The following is an 18,606-nucleotide window of genomic DNA, read 5'->3' as shown; positions in this document are numbered from 1 at the left end:
GGATTCAGTTATCCACGTCTGGGCGCCATATGTAACATGAGGGGCCGGCTTGTTGGGATTTCCGTCCCGCCCGGTACCCCAACAGCCGGCAAATCCCAAAGAGAAATTACACACAGGACTCCATAGGATTATAAACTGATTGGCCCATTAGGTCAGGCTACTTATTAGCTCTTATAACTTATGTTAACCCATTATTCTCATCTATGTTAGCCATAATGGCTCCGTACCTTTCTCAGCTGGGCAAGTTACATGCTGCCTCTTCGGTGGCCTGCACAGGAGTGGCTGAGAGAGAGCTTCTGCTTCCAGAATACTCCCAGTCTCTTTGCTCCACCCCTACTTCCTGTCTGGCTTTCCCGCCTATACTGCCTGCCTGGCCAATCAGCGTTTTATTAAAATATGATTGACAGAATACAGATAATTCTCCCGCACCAAAAAGTCTTATGAGAAAGTAATGAAGGTTTGGATGATTCTTCTCATGCTTCTAATTATTTTGTTAGCTCAAATGATTGTGTGCTGAAATTTGATCTACCTTAGTTTGGCTACTGAACTTTCATGCTAATTAGTCACTTAATAGTTGCTGTTCACATGGTGCCCAACATTTTAAGTACTATATGGATATTACTACTAACAGTAAAATAGGTCTTGTTTTACTGGCAAAGAAACAAGCAAAAATTAGTGAACAATCAGAGAGCAGATGATTAGAAAATTCATGAGAAAATTTGCTCATGAATCTGTTTAATCTCAGAGCCCTGTTTTCCTGCATTGTTTCCTAAGCTCTACTGTTACTTCTTCACTGTGCTGTGTTGTAAGAGGCCACTTGTTTGTTTCCTGGCTGCCCAGCAGCTCAGACTCGAAATAATCACACAGAAACTGTATTATTTAAAACACTGATTGGCCAATGACTCTAGAGTATTTCTGGCTAACTCATAATAAATTAACCCCTCTTCATTCATCTGTGTATTGCCACGAGGTTGTGGCTTACCGGATAAAGTTCTCGTGTCTGTCTCTGGTGGTTCTACATGGTTTCTCCCTGACTCCGTCTTCTTTCTCCCAGCATTCAGTTTAGTTTTCCCTGCCTAGCTTTGTTCTGCTCTGCTCTGCAATAGACTCAAAGCAATTTCCTTTATTAACCAATGCTATTCACATACAGAGGGGAATCCCACAACACTGCTGGCTGTCAGGGCACTGTTTGGGATGTTTATAAGACTTGGATGCTCATGAACCATCAAAGTGATTATAGTTTAGCAGCATTTACAAATAATGGGAGTGTCACATTTTAGGGTATTAACTAGGTACTACCAGGATGGAAAGGTCTCCTTTTGAATCACTTCCCAAATCTCAGCAATCGTAAACAGGTGCAGCTTTCCTTTGCTCCCTGGTTCCTTTGTAGAACCAGCTCCCATGCTGATTCTTGATGCTGCCCGTCAGCTGGGAGTGTACCTTAGTTGCCAACTAGAGGACCAGGACCTGCAGGTTTCTTACATGGCAGCTGACCTCCTATGTTGGGTGCTCTAAGAAACAAAGCAGCCCTTGCATGATCTCTCTGGCATAGTCCCAGAGTTACATAGTATTGTTTTTGCTGACTACTAAAGTCTAGGTCCAGGGGAGGAGCAGATACCTCTTTAATGGGAGGACTATAATGGGAACATGGGGCAGTTTTATAATTAAGATGTAATTAAGAGCTCAACAGAATTGGTCTAGGGAGGTGGCTCAGTGGATACAGCACTTTTCATGCAAAATTGAGATCCCCAGAATCTGCATAAAATTGAATGCAGTAGTTTGGATCCAAAATCCTCATACTCCACTCCTAAGGTGAAATGGGAGGTGGAAACTAGAGTGACCTAGGACAAGAAGTCCTGTCTCAAACAAGATGGAAGGCAAGGACTTAGATCTGAGGTTGTTCATCTCCACATAACAAGCTGTAGCACATGTATGCCTAAACATGCACACACATACACACGTTCACACTCACATACAACCTGATTGTAAACTACTCAAGGTGTCAGCTTAAAAAAACAAGAAAACAAACAAAAAAACAAAACAAAAAAACAGCAACAAAAAGAAACCACTAAGAGTTTCCATTTTTGTTCTATGAGAATTGTCATTTCTGGATGTATATATAGAGAAAGTTGGTAGTAAGAGATGTTACTGGTTTGAATTCATGTTTCCTAAAATATTTGATACTGGATGTTTTCTTTTTTAAAAAGAAAATCTTTATCTTCTGATGACTTCGTGTTCTGTCTAGAAAAAAGATACTTTTCATAGGTAGAGAGATTATTGAATTTTAACTGGTCTTTTCCTTATGTGAAAGTTCTTAGCAATTGCCTGTTTTCATGATTATAGCAATCTAAGAATTGAATCTATGACTTTATTTTTACACTTCTGTGTTGGATATTTTTTTTCTATGATTGTATATGAGCAAGGGCTAATTTTGTGGAATTTGGAACTTTTTTGACTTGATCTTTTCTTGCTGTTTTTGAATCCCTGTCTGGGATGTAGTTCTGTAAGCTGCAAGGTAAAGTAGAGACAGCTGAGTCACGAGTGTCTGTCTTGGAGTCCATGATTGATGACCTGCAGTGGGACATTGATAAGATTCGGAAGAGAGAACAGCGGCTCAACCGACATTTGGCTGAAGTCCTAGAGCGGGTCAGTGTTGTTTCATAAAGGCTATTGAAATTATTTATGAATATACTTTTTACATATGTATATGAATGTGTATGTGAGAGAGAAAGGGAATATATGCCATATGGGTGCAGGTGACTGGAGGCCAGAAGGCTGTATTGGATCCCCTGGAGCTGGTGTGATGTGGGGTTGAGTCTCCAAGTGTGAGTGCAGGGAGCTTCCCACGGCTCTTCTGTAAGAACAGCTACTGTTTTTAACTGCTTAACTATTATCTCTCCAGCCTCTGGCTCCCCCCCCCAATATAATAGTCTTTATTTCTTTGAGACTTTTATACATGTATACAATGTATTTTGATGCTACCCATCCTCCATCAAAATCTTCTAGAACTCCTCTCCTATTAGGACTGTTCTATGCTCATGGGTGGGCAACATACCTGGAGCCACAATCCCAAAGAAAAATAACTTTCCTTCCAGTTGTTTCCATCCATCTATCAAATGTCAGTAGCTCTTCAGCTAGGGGTAAGGTGAACTCTTTCCCCTTCCTTGCTAGTGTATTGGTTAGTTTGATCTTGTGCAGGCAGCGTGTGTGTGTGTGTGTGTGTGTGTGTGTGTGTGTGTGTGTGCTCGCACACGTGCTATTTTTGGCTAAGCTCTTGATTGTCACTTGTTCTTAGGACTTTGATCAGTCTGTAGTAACTATAAACACAAGCATCTTTTCGAGGACTCATCTTTCTCATTCAACTGAAATGTTCCCATCTCTCTTTTCTCTGTAGGTGAATTCAAAAGGCTATAAGGTGTATGGAGCAGGGAGCAGTCTCTATGGAGGTACAATCACCATCAATGCCCGGAAGGTAAAGTTTACCCCACCTGAGACATGGTGTTTCATTGGCAACACAATGGCATTTGCGGGAATGGAAATGGGATATCTGGGGAGCCCTTTCTCTCTATCCTCATTGTAGAAAGGAGCAGCGGGGCTGCATTCCCGCCCGGCTCGCGCATGGCTAGCTTTACACCCGAAATAACAACATACAAATTGTATTCTTTTAAACACTGCTTGGCCCATTAGTTCCAGCCTCTTATTGGCTAACTCTCACATCTTGATTAACCCATTTCTATTAATGTGTGTAGCACCATGAGGTGGTGGCTTACCAGGAAGTATCTTAACCTGTGTCCATCTTGGAGAGGAGAGCTATAGCGTCTGCCTCACTGCCTTCTTCCTCCCAGCATTCTGTTCTGTCTTCCCCGCCTACCTATATTCTGACTTGTCAGGCCAAGCAGTTTTCTTTATTAATTAACCAATGAGAGTAACACATAGACCGATGACCCTCCTCCATCACCTCATCTGCTGTTTTTCTGATCCTTTCCAGTTTGAGGAAATGAATGCAGAGCTGGAGGAGAACAAAGAGTTGGCTCAGAACCGACACTGTGAGCTAGAGAAGCTTCGTCAAGACTTTGAAGAGGTCACTACACAGAATGAAAAGTTGAAGGTAGGAGTTCTGACCCTGACGAGTGAGAGAAAGCAAGTGTTCTGTTCGTCAGCGTGTGAACCTGCAGACTTTATGAGGGACAAGGAAACTGGACAATTCAGTTGCCTCTTCCATGATACAGCTCAACAAATTAAGTGTAGCGAAATGTACCCTAACACAGCAAAGGCCATTTGTGACCTGCCCACTGCTTACATACCCTATGAAGAGTTGCAAGGTTTAGAATGTCTACTCTTGCCTTTCTTCTGTATCATACAACCACAAGAAATGGGCAAAAATGAGAAAAGGGCTCCAGATTGGGAAGGTTGGAGAGGAAGAAGTAAAACTGTCTCTGTCTGCAGGTAGTCTTACATACATGGACTGGAGAGGCTCTTGAGAGCTAGAAATGAGTTCAGTAAAGTTGCAGACAATAATTACAACAACAGACTTTCTGGAAAGGTCTCACTTTATAGGAACTTTAAAAATAGAACATTTAACTAAAGATGAGTAAATAAAATGTGCAGATGTATAATGGAATGTTATTCAGCCTTGAGAAAGGAAATTTAGTCATTTGAGGTAGCATTGATAAACCTGGGGGACAGTAAGCTGAGTGAAATAAGGCAGACACAGATGAACAAATACTGCTTGGAATATATGGGTGCTAGAAAAGTGGGTTTCCTAAGGAGCAGAGAATAGGATGGTGGAAAGGGCCTTGGAGAGGTATAGTTGCAGCTTTGGTGAACACATTTACAGTATGGTGACTGGAGATTGACAATTCTGTATTGTGTACATAAAATATGCTTGGAAAGAGAATCTTAACTGTTTTCAGTATACAAAGACCTAGCACATGGCAACTGGCTAGTTAATGGTATTTATTTTACACAGAACTTATACAAAAGAACACCATACTGTATATCCGACTATGTGTACTTCTCTCTATTCCTAGTAAAACGGGAGAAATACAGCTCTTGTTGGGGTACTTTGTACTCACTTGCTTTTGTTCTTACTGTCTGTACAAGTCTTGCTCTGAAACAGGCTTAGAGTAACCAGTAAAGCTTCCTAAATTAAATCAAGGTCCTCTGACTTAGTATTTGTGAGAAAATGAGCAGTAGCGTTTTCAGGGTGAGTGTTTCTAGGCAAATGGCAGGAAAATGTGCATGCTGTGGGCGCGTGCTGGTCACGTGGTGTTTATTGCCAGCAGTGGGTCACAGATTTGGCTCCGCAGTTTCCTGTAGATTCAGACTTAGTGATCTCTTGGTGTTCATTCCTGCCTGTTAGCATTTTCCCTTGCAGAGTCTTAGGGGAAAAAAGAAGGTTCTTCTGGAAGTCTTCCGTATCCTTTCTTCATCCATAGTCTGTCACTTATAGTTTATTTCTAGATTAATAAATAATAAAGACATTTGAACTGAAAGTGAAAACGTCATTAAAATTCTTGGGAAATTAAAGCAAATGGTTGCTTAGGAAGAACATGACTGTTTTTACTACCAGTCAGAAATGTGTTCTCTGTGGTAGTTAATAAAGAACAGCTAGTGGCTGACGTCCAGCTGTGTTTAGAACAAATGGAGCGCTCAGGTCACTTTTATGTCACTCTGCAGCAGCTCTTCCCGCTTCTTTGGATTGGAGTTGAAAAATGAAACATGTATCAAAATAGTCGTAGTTTATGTGGGACCGAGTTTACCCAAGAGTGGTAGTATAGATTTCTTATAACTTTCTGAATAATGATTTCAAGTGTATGGAGCATTAGTGAGATATTTTTTCCCATGTGTGACTTGGGGACATACTTGGCTTCCCTCTGACTCTGACTTGCCTTTTCCTTGGCGCTTCCTAAGGTGGAGTTGCGGAGTGCAGTGGAAGAAGTGGTTAAGGAAACCCCAGAATATCGCTGCATGCAGTCACAGTTCTCTGTTCTGTACAATGAGAGTCTGCAGTTGAAAGCCCATTTGGATGAGGCTCGGACCCTGCTTCATGGCACCCGGGGAACTCACCAGCGCCAGGTTGAGCTCATTGAGGTAACAGTGAGCTTTTCTTTGTGGGTATGGGATCCAGGCCTCCATCACTGAGCCAGCCATTCCCTCTCCTGCTTTGTCTTCTCTATGTGATTGCCTGCTCAATAAATTGTATGGTTTTACTCCATGTATAGTTAATATCCCATTCATCCAGTGGGTATATAAGACAATAGAATTCCTGCTCTCATGGATCTTATAGTCCATTGGGAGAATGGGACTCATTAGGTTACAGCATGGTTCAGTGATATTTATCCAAAGATGTATGGAGCAGACAGAGCATCTCATGTGACTGAGGTCTTTCTGATGAGGAAGTGGCTGATAAAGACGAACAGTCTGTTGGGAGTTAGGAGTAGAAGTGTGTGCCCTGTGACCAGCCTTCACGGGACTGTGTCTACAGTTCACACATATGTGGGAACAGGTAGGCATTGTGCCTTTGTGACATTTAGGTAAAGTATTTTGGACATAAAACTTTGATTTTGATATTTATGTTCACTTTTGTGTCTTCTGTAGTCCTTAAGGTAATGTTTAACGTAGTTGAAGTTTTCATGTATGTTGGCTAAATAAATTGAATGCTAGTTTTTACTTACTTCTAGACAGTTTATGTTAGTTCTCGAATTGACTTGTAATCTCAGAACTAGATGCCATTTCCTTTATTCAGTGTTCTGCCATGTTCTAAAGTCATGTTTCTAAATCACATCTGGTGCTTTTTAAGTATCAAAGTGGAGATTTTCAGAATTAGCATTTTTTTCATAGCAGGTTTTATTTTTTGGTTTTTTTTTTTTTTGACTGTTACAGATTGAATTTAGGAGACATATTAAAGTTATATGAATGTTTTATTGGTTCTTTATCTGCAGCGAGATGAGGTTAGTCTTCACAAGAAGCTAAGAACTGAAGTAATTCAACTGGAGGATACCTTGGCCCAGGTCCGCAAGGAGTATGAAATGCTTAGGATAGAATTTGAGCAAACCCTTGCTGCCAACGAACAAGCAGGTCAATCACTCTTACTCTACCCTATGTTCTGTCTGTTGTAAATTCTGTCTTTGAAATAAAACGGGGGATTTGTTAATTCTATCTTAAACTCAGAAGACCTGAAGTACCTGGAATCAAATCTTGTAATTCATTTGACCCAAAGCCTGGGTGTTTTTTTTAATTCACTCAAGCAATTTGATCTTCATCTTTGGAGAAAGCATTTCATTTCGTACCTCTCCTTGCTATCACAAGTTCCCGATTTGCTCTGAGCCTTTGAGCCTTTGCTTTCTTCAGGAATCTTAATATTGCTGTTGCTGCTTTTTCTTTAGGTCCCATAAACCGGGAAATGCGCCACCTAATTAGCAGCCTCCAGAATCACAACCACCAGTTGAAGGGGGAGGTTCTGAGGTATAAGCGGAAACTGAGAGAGGCACAGTCCGACCTAAACAAGGTATCCTGGAGCAGTGGAATAAGTATTGTTGGCCATGGTGGTGGAAGGACATTGTGAGTGGGGGAAGCATTATGCTCCACAGAGGTGATGTATGTCTTTCCTTGCCTTGTCTCCTAGACGCGTCTGCGCAGTGGCAGTGCTCTCCTGCAGTCTCAGTCTAGTACTGAGGACCCCAAGGATGAACCCACGGAGCTAAAGCAAGATTCTGAGGACCTATCCACTCATTCTTCAGCATCGAAGGCATCCCAGGAGGATGCTAGTGAAGTTAAGTCCAAACGGGATGAAGAAGAAAGAGAACGAGAAAGGAGGGAGAAAGAAAGAGAGCGAGAACGAGAACGAGAAAAGGAAAAGGAGAGAGAACGAGAGAAACAGAAACTGAAAGAGTCAGAAAAAGAAAGAGAGTCTGCTAAGGATAAAGAGAAAGGGAAGCATGACGATGGAAGGAAGAAGGAAGCGGAAGTTATCAAGCAGCTGAAGATTGAACTCAAGTAAGGGATGTGTATAGTGATCCAGAGTCTGAACCTAAGAATGAAGTGTTTTCTCTATGGTGTGGCTCATCCAGTCATTATACAGTATTTTAGATGTAGCTCAATGTACAGTTAATGTGGTCTCGATTCAGTTTGGCTATGTAGCCAGATGGTCTACCTGGCTACTGTAGTGTTGCTGAGTGGTTAGGTGCCAGTCAGCTCCTGGTTGAGGCGTTTACTTCTCATGAGGTCATATTAAGATAGCAGATACCACATTAAAGTAGCACATGAGAAATACTGAAAATTGACTACTGCTTTTAGATTTGGGTAATTTGCTGGCATTACTTGTATTTTAAATTATTCTATGTCTCTAATTTATTTGCAGCTGTGACTGGTTTGGGGGTATGCCAGCCTAAACCAAGAATTCCTTAGGCAGTTTCTTTCTACAGAATTCAGGCAGAAGGATAGCTTTAACACAGTGCAGCATTGCCTTTGTCCCGACATGACACGTTGTCCTGTTTTCTCCTACGTAAACATAATGTCTGGTGGAACTAGCCCTTCTGACTCTGTTTTTCATGTTTACACTTTGAATTGAGGGTTCACTGTGTTTAAAGTGCTTGATCTCTCATGCAGTTAAGCCTAAGAATTTAAGAGTTAGTCTCCAACTGATGTTCACAACTGCCATTGCCAATCCTAGGAGTAGCAGTTTATTTTAAACTTTCAAAATTTCCTCCTTTTTGATGTTTTTTTTAAAAAAAAAGTAAACTCATTTCCCCCCGTAAAAAAATCATCTGAGTGATTTGACTAAATACACCCCAGATCTGCCTGCGCACTCAGTTTCTGAGCGGCCCCACTTAGGTGTGCCTGTGTCACAAGTGCCAGTTACTTACCTTATACTTGATGTTGCAGGGCTGAACACAGAAATGATTCATGTGTGTGGTTTCTTTCCTGTGCTCTCCAAGTGTGTTCTAGAAGTCTGTTGGTAACCTATGAAGCTATGTCTTTCCTGTATCACATAGAGGAGAAAAATGTTACAAAATAGTGTGTTCCATCCCAGTGCTCTTGCTCTGATGTCCTTTTTTCCTCAGTGTTGTTCCTTTTGCTCTCCCACCCTGTCGTAGGAAAGCACAAGAGAGCCAGAAGGAGATGAAACTGCTGCTAGATATGTATCGTTCTGCCCCCAAGGAGCAGAGAGACAAAGTGCAGCTAATGGCGGCTGAGAAGAAGTCGAAGGCTGAGGTAACCGAGCCTCTGTCATCTGTCATCCTGGTGACAATCTTCATTTGTGGGGTTGTCCTTTGTTTTTTCATCTTTAAAGCTAGTGTTAACTTAGCAAATTTGCCCACCTTTTCAAAGACTGTCTATGGGTATGGTAGTGGCCACCTTTATCCCTACACTCTGGAGGCAGAAGAAGGCGGATCTCTGAGTTTGAGGCCAGCTTACCTGGTCTATAGAGTGAATTCTAGGACTGTTGGGGGTACACAGAGAAACCCTGTCTCAAACAACAACAGCAAAAAGATTGTCTAAGTCAGGCTTTTAAAATTCTCTACAAGGTAGTAAAATATGTCAGAATTACAAGAACTTGGAGTAGGTTTAAAATCTTTTTTTTCATTCCTTAGTTGGTTCTGAGAAATTACTACCAGATTATTATCTTTGTTATTATTATAGTAGTTCTCTTTTTCTGGTTGTGTTTAAGAGGAATTTTTTTAAATTCTTTTTTATTATTTTGTGTGTAAGTGTGTTTTCTTTGCTTGTATATCTGTGCATCACATGTATGCCTGGTATCAATGGATACCAAAAGAGGGTACCTAGAACTGAGATAGAAGGTGGTTGTGAGTTGCCATTTGGGTGCCAGGAATTAAACCTGGGTCCTCAGGAAGATCAGCCAATGTTCTTAACCACTCAGCCCTCCCATCAGTCATCGGCCATGAGAGCAATCTTTTTTGTTTGTTTGTTTTTGACTTTTTGAGACATGTAGCCCTGGCTGTCCTACAACTCCTGATAGAGGCCAGGCTGGCCTCAAACTCTCAGGGATCTACCTGACTCTTCCTGCGTACACTGCCATGTCTATCCCAAGAGAAATGTTTTTATTCTTGAAAATTTGAGGCCTAAGGAGAAGACGGTTTGAACACTTCCAAAGAAAACTGTATGTAATAGGCAAAGCCTGCCTGTAGCTGCACGAACTGCAGGAGTGATGTTGAGTGGTGTGCTGAGCTGAGTCACTCTCGGGTCATCATTTCTCCTGTTCCACAATTCGTTACTGTTTGGTTGTGTGGGCCCTCCATGTCTGTATAATGTTGATTGATTTCTGGAAGTGTTTGATGGCTTCTCTTAGTTTTTTACATGATCCTTCTCCTCCTGTAGTTGGAGGATCTCAGGCAAAGACTCAAGGATCTGGAGGATAAGGAGAAGAAAGAGAACAAGAAAATGGCTGATGAGGATGCCTTGAGGAAGATCCGGGCCGTGGAGGAGCAGATTGAATACCTACAGAAGAAGCTGGCCATGGCCAAGCAGGTGGGCATTCCTTTAGTAGCAGTTAAGTAGAAATCTGAAAGGTATTACTGTCAGTGAAGTTAGACTTTAATCCTACTTCTCTTTGTTCATAATTTTTATCATTTTCTTTGTTAGTACATTGAAATTCTTGTCTGTCATCCTGCCCTTATTTTGTTTTGTGTATTTGGTGGTAGAGAATTTATTTTTATCTCCAGTGGACAAGCTGTTGCTTCAGAAACTGCTTACTGAGGACGTCGTCTTTCTCTGCTGGCTGGGACTGAGGGTATAGTGTTTAGAAAAATGACAGTTTTTGTCCTTTATGATTGCAGATGTAAAACTAATGTAGGTGAACAGAGGGAAGGTCTATTTTCCTCTGCTCATCCTTTGGCATTTGGAAGGTTTGCTAATTAGTTCCTCATTTTAGGAGGAAGAAGCTCTCCTCTCTGAGATGGATGTCACAGGACAGGCTTTTGAGGACATGCAGGAGCAGAACATCCGTTTGATGCAGCAGTTACGGGAGAAGGATGATGCCAACTTCAAGCTAATGTCAGAGAGAATCAAGTCCAATCAGATCCATAAGTTGCTTAAAGAGGAAAAGGAGGAGTTGGCTGACCAGGTTTTGACGCTGAAGACTCAGGTAATTGGGTTGAGTCAAGTTCTCTGTTCTGTTGAGTAGGGAGCTTTCTGCATGAAGACACTCACAAAACTGATCACCATGGCTTCTCTTTGTGTGATAGAAATGCTGCAAATTAAAGTGTATGCTAGAGTCTCACGTGATGTTTTCTTCTGACCTTGTTGCTTCTGGATGTTGGGGTGAGAACTTGTGAGTGAGAGGCCAGAAGCGGATGTGTGATTTTACTTTCTACCTGTTGGGATTGTTTGACTCTACTTTGTGGTTGATTTCAAGAAAAAGTCAATTTCAGAACCTTTAGCTGTTCTGAAAGAAATGAAGCTAAATGTGGTTTGAGTTAAGTGTTTATGTTCTGGTTGGAGTGGCCATGTTTTGAGGATTAGTATAGCTATAGAAGATGAATATCTGTAAATATGGTTTTTTATTCTTTGCAATTTAGACTCCCAAACTCTGAATATTCATGAATTATTTAATGTAAAAACTTGAAGCCTCAGTAATTACCTTGGATATATTTTGAAAAGTTCATGGAAAAAGTCAATAATAGCTTGACATTTCTGATATATTGTAGTTTTTGAGGAAGTATGGGTAAATAAAACATAACTGATTTTATTTTCCTACCTGCTTACATTAAAATCTGAACTTTTTCCTTCACAGGTGGATGCCCAGTTACAAGTAGTAAGGAAACTGGAGGAGAAGGAGCACCTGCTTCAGAGTAACATCGGCACAGGGGAGAAGGAGCTGGGGCTTAGGACTCAGGCCCTGGAGATGAATAAGCGCAAGGTATGCTGGCCTCTGTAACCTGCCACGATGGGTGGGCTCCAGGGGCAAGTGAGCACAACCTGCCTGCAGAATTGAAGTTCACTCTGGATGTCATTCCCTCCCTAGAAGAAGGAATGAATGATAAGATGATGTTTCTGCATTCCACGCAGGCAATGGAGGCAGCCCAGCTTGCAGATGACCTCAAAGCCCAGCTGGAACTGGCTCAGAAGAAGCTCCATGATTTTCAGGATGAAATCGTGGAGAACAGTGTCACCAAAGAAAAGGACTTGTTCAATTTCAAACGAGCACAGGCAAGAGCAGTTGGCTTTGATTGTATTTACCTTTTCATTGCTTTCTGAGGGCTGTGGTGAGTGCTGGACACCATGAACGCCTAGGCCGAAGGGCCTTGTGGGAAAGGCCTGGCATTGTTTGCCTCATGCCGTGTTCTCTAGTTGTGAAGCAAATAGCTATAAAATCTGTAAAGTGGTGAACTGCGAAGTAGGCATGCAGCTTCAGGAGAAGGTTCAGGTCCAGGTGTCACTCCTCTTCCAAGTTCTCTCATGTCAGCTGTTTCTTAGGATGGTTTCTGTCCTTTTCCACAGGTCTGCTTCCAACTTAACATTAGTTACCACAAATGAGGCTGCCTGCTCTCTCGAGTTCGGCTTATGTTTTCACCTGACTGACTGTGCCCTCAATGGTGCAGTTCTAAGTTGTGGATAGGAAGGGTTGTCTGTTCTGAAACAGGCATTTCCAAGTTCCTACATTCCTAAAGATAATTGGACATGAAAGGACAGAAAGTTCTTTGTTTCTACAATAGAAAGGTCAAGTTGGAAAAATTATTTCTGCAAAAAATGGCATGTCTGGGATATGTGTCTACTGTGTTTACTGTCTTGCTGCAGGAGGACATATCTAGGCTTCGAAGGAAGCTGGAAACCACCAAGAAGCCAGACAATGTGCCCAAGTGCGATGAGATTCTGATGGAGGAGATAAAGGACTACAAGGTTAGAACAACTGACTCGGTAGCATCTCTGTGTTTGTCAGGGTCTGAAGTGGTCTCATGTACTGAGAGTGTAGTAGACACTGACCTTCACACAGAGGCAAGCAGAGAATGGTTTATTCCTTTAGGGGAAAACAGTGCTATTTTCCTAAAGCTCAGCAGTCTTGTTTTTTTTTCTTTTCCTTTTTTTTTTTATTAATTTATAAAAGTTACCATTTCTGCCCCTCCTCCCAAAACTCTCCCACTCCCCCCACTCCCTCTCCTTCTCCCTCTCCAGCCCTAAGAGCAGTCAGGATTTCCTGCCCTGTGGGAAGTTCAAGTTCCTCCCCTCTCCCTCCAGGTCTAGGAAGGGGAACATCCAAACAGACTGGATCCCTAAAATCCAGTACATACAGAGGAAACAAGTCCCAGTGCCATTATCAATGGCTTCTCAGATAGTCCCCGTGCCAGCCACATTCAGAGACTCTGGCCACACTCAGAGAATCTGGTTGGATCACGTGCTCATTCGGTTCCAGTCCGGCTGGCCTTGGTGAACTCTCATTAGATCAGTCCCCTTGTATCAGTGGGTGAATGCACTCCTCACAGTCCTGCCTTTCTTGTTCATGTTCTCCCTCCTTCTGCTCCTCATCTGGACCTTGGGGACTCGGTCCAGTGCTCCAACGTGGGTCTCTGTCTCAATCTCCATCCATCATCGGATGAAGGTTCCCTCTGATCTTGCCTTCCTTGCTCACATTCTCCCTCCTTCTGCTTCTCATTTGGGCCCAGGGAGTCAAGTCCAGAGTTCCAATGTGGGTCTCTGTCTCTATCTCCATCCATCGCCAGATGAAGGTTCTATGGTGATATGCAAAATAATCATCAGTGTGGTTATGGGCCAAGGCCGGTTCAGGCACCCTTTCCTCTGCTGTCCAGGGAACAATCTGGGGATCTCTCCTTGGACCTGGGAACCCCTCTAGGATCAAGTCTCTTGCAAACCCTAAAATGACTCCCTTAGTTGAGATATATACTTCCCTGCTCCCACTTCCATCCTTCCTCCCTTCCCCCCATCCCAATCCCCCAAGCTTTCCCCAATCCTCCTCTACTCCCTTCTCACTAACCCTCTCCCCTTCCATCCACCCGCCCTCCCCCCTCGCCCCCGTGCACCCAAGGTTGCCTGGCACTCTTGTCTACTTCCAGTCTCCAAGAGGATAACTACATGATTTTCTTCAGGTTCACCTTCTTATTTAGCTGCTCTAGAATCGCGAATAATAGGCTCGAAGACCTTTAATTATGTCTAGAATCCACCTATGAGTGAGTACTTATCATATTCCTCTTTTTGGGTCTGGGTTACCTCACTCAGTAAAGCGTTTTCTATTTCCATCCATTTGCATGAAAAATTCAAGATGTCATTGTTTTTTACTGCTGAGTAAAACTCTAATGTATATATGTTCCACACCTTCTTTAACCATTCTTCTATTGAGGGGCACCTAGGTTGTTCCCAGGTTCTGGCTATTACAAATAGTGCTGCTATGAACATAGTTGAACAAATGCTTTTGTGATATGATAGGGCGTCTCTTGGGTATATTCCCAAGAGTGGAATTGCTGGGTCCTGAGGGAGGTTGACTCCCAGTTTCCTGAGAAACCGCCACACTGATTTCCACAGTGGCTGCACAAGTTCGCATTCCCACCAACAATGGATGAGTGTTCCCCTCACTCCACATCCTCTCCAGCATAGGCTATCATTGGTATTTTTGAGTTTAGCTAATCTGACCGGTGTAAAATGGTATCTCATAGTTGTTTTGATTTGCATTTCCCTGATCGCTAAGGATGTTGAGCATGACCTTAAGTGTCTTTTGGCCATTCGAAGTTCTTCTGTTGAGAATTCTCTGTTCAGATCAGTACCCCATTTTTTAATTGGGTTAATTACAGTTTTAGTGTCTAGTTTCTTGAGTTCTTTGTATATTTTGGAGATCAGACCTTTGTCTGATGAGGGGTTGGTGAAGATCTTCTCCCCGTCAGAAGGCAGCCTTTTTGTCTTACTGACAGTGTCCTTTGCTTTATAGAAGCTTCTCAGTTTCAGGAGGTCCCATTTATTCATTGATTCTCTTATTGTCTGTGCTACTGGGGTTCTACCTAGGAAGTGGTTTCCTGTGCCTATATCTTGTAGACTACTTCCCACTTTCTCTTCTATCAGGTTCAAAGTGGTCAGATTAATGTTGATGTCTTTAATCCATTTGGACTTGAGTTTTGTGCATGGTGATAGATATGGATCTACTTTCATTCTTCTACAGGTTGACATCCAGTTATGCCAGCACCATTTGTTAAAGATGCTTTCCTTCTTCCATTGTATACCTTTAGCTCCCTTGTCGAAAATCAAGTGTTCATAGGTCTGTGGGTTAATATCTGGGTCTTCTATTCGATTCCATAGGTCGACTTCTCTGTTCTTATGCCAATACCAAGCTGTTTTCAATACTGTAGCTGTGTAATGGAGTTTGAAGTCAGGGATGGTTATATCTCCAGAAGTTCCTTTATTGTATAAGATTGATTTGGCTATCCTGGGCTTTTGTTTTTCCATATAAACTTGATTATTGTTCTCTCAAGGTCTGTGAAGAAGTATGATGAGATTTTGATGGGGATTGCATTGAATCTATAGATTGCTTTTGGGAGAATTGCCATTTTAACTATGTTGATCCTCCCAATCCAAGAGCATTGGAGGTCTTTCCATTTTCTGGTATCCTCCTCAATTTCTTTCTTCAAAGACTTAAAGTTCTTGTCAAATAGGTCTTTCACTTCCTTGGTTAGAGTTACCCCAAGATATTCTATGCTATTTGTGGCTATCGTGAAAGGTGATGTTTCTCTGATTTCCCTCCCTGTTTCTTTATCCTTTGTGTATAGGAGGGCCACTGATTTTTTGGAGTTGATCTTGTACCCTGCCACATTACTGAAGGTGTTTATCAGCTGTAGGAGTTCTTTGGTAGAGTTTTTGGGGTTGCTTATGTACACTATCATATCATCTGCAAATAAAGAGAGTTTAACTTCTTCCTTTCCAATTCGAATCCCCTTGATCCCCTTATGTTGTCGTATTGCTATTGCTAGAACTTCAAGCACTATATTGAAGAGGTATGGGGAGAGTGGACAGCCTTGTCGTGTTCCTGATTTCAATGGAATGGCTCTGAGTTTCTCTCCATTCAGTTTGATGTTAGCTGTCGGCTTGCTATAAATAGCTTTTATTATATTTAGGTATGATCCTTGTATCCCCAATCTCTTCAACACCTTTATCATGAAGGGATATTGAATTTTGTCAAATGCTTTTTCAGAATCTAGTGAAATGATCATATGGTTTTTTCTTTCAGTTTATTTATATGATCGATTACATTGATAGATTTGCGTATGTTGAACCAGCCCTGCATCTCTGGGATGAAGCCTACTTGATCATAATGGATAATTTTTCTAATGTGTTCTTGGATTCGGTTTGCCAGTATTTTATTGAGAATTTTCGCATCGATGTTCATGAGTGAGATTGACCTGTAATTCTCTTTCTTGGTCGTGTCTTTGTGTGGTTTTGTTATCAGAGTAACTGTAGCTTCATAAAAGGATTTTGGCAATGACTCTTTCTGTTTCTATATTGTGGAATACATTAAGGAGTATAGGTATTAGATCTTCCTGGAAGTTCTGGTAGAATACTGCATTGAAACCATCTGGTCCTGGGCTTTTTTTGGTAGGGAGATTTTTGATAACAACTTCTAATTCTTCATGACTAACAGGTCTATTTAGATTGTTCACCTGTTCTTGGTTCAACTTTGGTATATGGTACTTATCTAAAAAAATGTCCGTTTCTTTTACATTTTCCAACTTTGTGGCATATAAACTTTCATAGTAAGATCTAATGATTCTCTGAATTTCCTCTGTGTCTGTGGTTATGTCCCCCTTTTCATTTCTGATCTTACTAATTTGCATGTTCTCTCTCTGCCGTTTGATTAGTTTGGATAGGGGTTTGTCAATCTTGTTGATTTTCTCCAAGAACCAGCTTTTTGTTTCATTTATTCTTTGAATTGTTTTCTGTGTTTCTATTTTGTTGATTTCAGCCCTCAGTTTGATTATTTCCAGTCTTCTACTCCTCCTGGGTGAATCTGCTTCTTTTTTTCCTAGAGCTTTCAAGTGTGCTGTTAAATCTCCAATATGTGCTTTCCCCGTTTTCTTTAATTGGGCACTTAGTGCTATGAACTTTCCTCTTAGCACTGCTTTCATAGTGTCCCATAGGTTTGAGTATGTTGTGTCTTTATTTTCATTAAATTCAAGGAAGACTTTAATTTTTTTCTTTATTTCTTCATTGACCCAGGGGTGATTTAGTAGTTGACTGTTCAACTTCCATGAGTTTGTTGGCTTCCTGAGGGTAGCATTGTTGTTGAATTCTAACTTTAATCCATGGTGGTCTGACAAGACACAGGTGGTTACTAATATTTTTTTGTATCTGTGGAAGTTTGCTTTGTTACCAAGTATGTGGTCAGTTTTCGAGAAGGTTCCATGAGCTGCAGAGAAGAAGGTATATTCTTTCCTATTTGGGTGGAATGTTCTATAGATATCTGTTAAGTCCATTTGATTCATTACCTTTATTAATTCTCTTATCTCTCTCTGTTGGTTTTCTGTCTGATTGACCGGTCCATTGGTGAGAGAGTTGTGTTGAAGTCTCCTACTATTAGTGTGTGTGGTTTGATAACTGCCTTGAGTTCTAGAAGAGTTTCTTTTTCGTACGTGGGTGCTTTTATATTAGGGGCATAGATATTCAGGATTGAGACTTCTTCCTGATGAATTGTTCCTGTTATGAGTATAAAATGTCTGTCTCCATCTCTTCTGGTTGATTTTAGTTTGAAGTCAATTTTGTTGGAAATTAAAATGGCCACACCTGCTTGTTTCTTAGGTCCATTTGCTTGGAAAACCTTTTCCCAACCCTTTACTCTTAGTAAGTGTCTGTCTTTGTGGTTGAGGTGTGTTTCTTGTAAACAGCAGAATGTGGATCCTGTTTTTCTATCCAATCTCTTAGTCTGTGCCTTTTTATAGGTGAGTTGAGTCCATTAATATTAAGTGATATTAATGACCAGTGGTTATTGACTCCGGTTATTATTTTTTTTGTGTGTGTGTGTAGTAGAGTTTGTATGTTTCCCTTCTTTGAGTTGTGCTTGTGAAGATTCGCTAGATGTCTGAGTTATTGTAGGCAGTGTTGGCAATGTTGGATTCCTTGTGTTGTTTTCCTTCTATTACGTTTTGTAAGGCTGGACTTGTGGCTACGAATTGTTTTGTAACATGAGGGCCGGCTTGTTGGGGTTTCTGTCCTGCCCAGTACCCCACAACTGGCAAGCCCAAAGAAAATCACGCACAAGACTCCATAAGATTATAAACTGATTGGCCCATTAGGTCAGGCTCCTTATTAGTCCTTGTAACTTACATTAATCCATTATCATTATCTATGTTAGCACATGGCTCCATACCTTTCTCAGCTGGGCAAGTTACATGTTGCCTCTCCAGTGATCTGCGCAGGAGTGGCAGAGGAACCTCCCTGCTTCCCAGAATTCTCCTGTTCTCATTGCATCACCTCTACTTCCTGTCTGGTTTTCCCGCCTATACTGCCTGCCTGGCCAATCAGCGTTTTATTAAAATATGATTGACAGAATACAGACAATTCTCCTGCATCATTGGGTGACTGTCCAGGCAGCGAGATGTCTCTGTCATTTCTAGAGTTTTGGAAGTTGCTTACTTCTTGTTTACTTAGGTAATA

At 41.5% G+C, this 18,606-nt stretch overlaps 1 protein-coding gene across 2 annotated transcripts in view; it reads left to right on the top strand.

Moving 5' to 3' along the window:
• Rnf20 (ring finger protein 20) overlaps positions 1-18,606 on the top strand; it is a 32,849-nt gene that overhangs the window by 11,251 nt on the left and 2,992 nt on the right. For both annotated transcript variants that reach the window (XM_048419748.3, XM_048419747.3), the window contains exons 8-20: positions 2,500-2,646; positions 3,395-3,472; positions 3,989-4,108; positions 5,914-6,093; positions 6,945-7,080; positions 7,389-7,510; positions 7,628-7,998; positions 9,099-9,216; positions 10,342-10,491; positions 10,895-11,107; positions 11,756-11,881; positions 12,031-12,171; positions 12,760-12,861. In XM_048419748.3, the coding sequence (XP_048275705.2) occupies positions 2,500-2,646; positions 3,395-3,472; positions 3,989-4,108; positions 5,914-6,093; positions 6,945-7,080; positions 7,389-7,510; positions 7,628-7,998; positions 9,099-9,216; positions 10,342-10,491; positions 10,895-11,107; positions 11,756-11,881; positions 12,031-12,171; positions 12,760-12,861 (2,004 nt within the window). The remainder of the gene's footprint in view (positions 1-2,499; positions 2,647-3,394; positions 3,473-3,988; positions 4,109-5,913; positions 6,094-6,944; positions 7,081-7,388; positions 7,511-7,627; positions 7,999-9,098; positions 9,217-10,341; positions 10,492-10,894; positions 11,108-11,755; positions 11,882-12,030; positions 12,172-12,759; positions 12,862-18,606) is intronic.

The sequence above is a fragment of the Myodes glareolus genome, chromosome 16 (genome assembly GCF_982192425.1).
Source record: "Myodes glareolus chromosome 16, mMyoGla1.1, whole genome shotgun sequence".
In the NCBI taxonomy this organism is placed as follows: domain Eukaryota; kingdom Metazoa; phylum Chordata; class Mammalia; order Rodentia; family Cricetidae; genus Myodes; species Myodes glareolus.
This window is presented reverse-complemented; position numbering and strand designations above follow the sequence as displayed.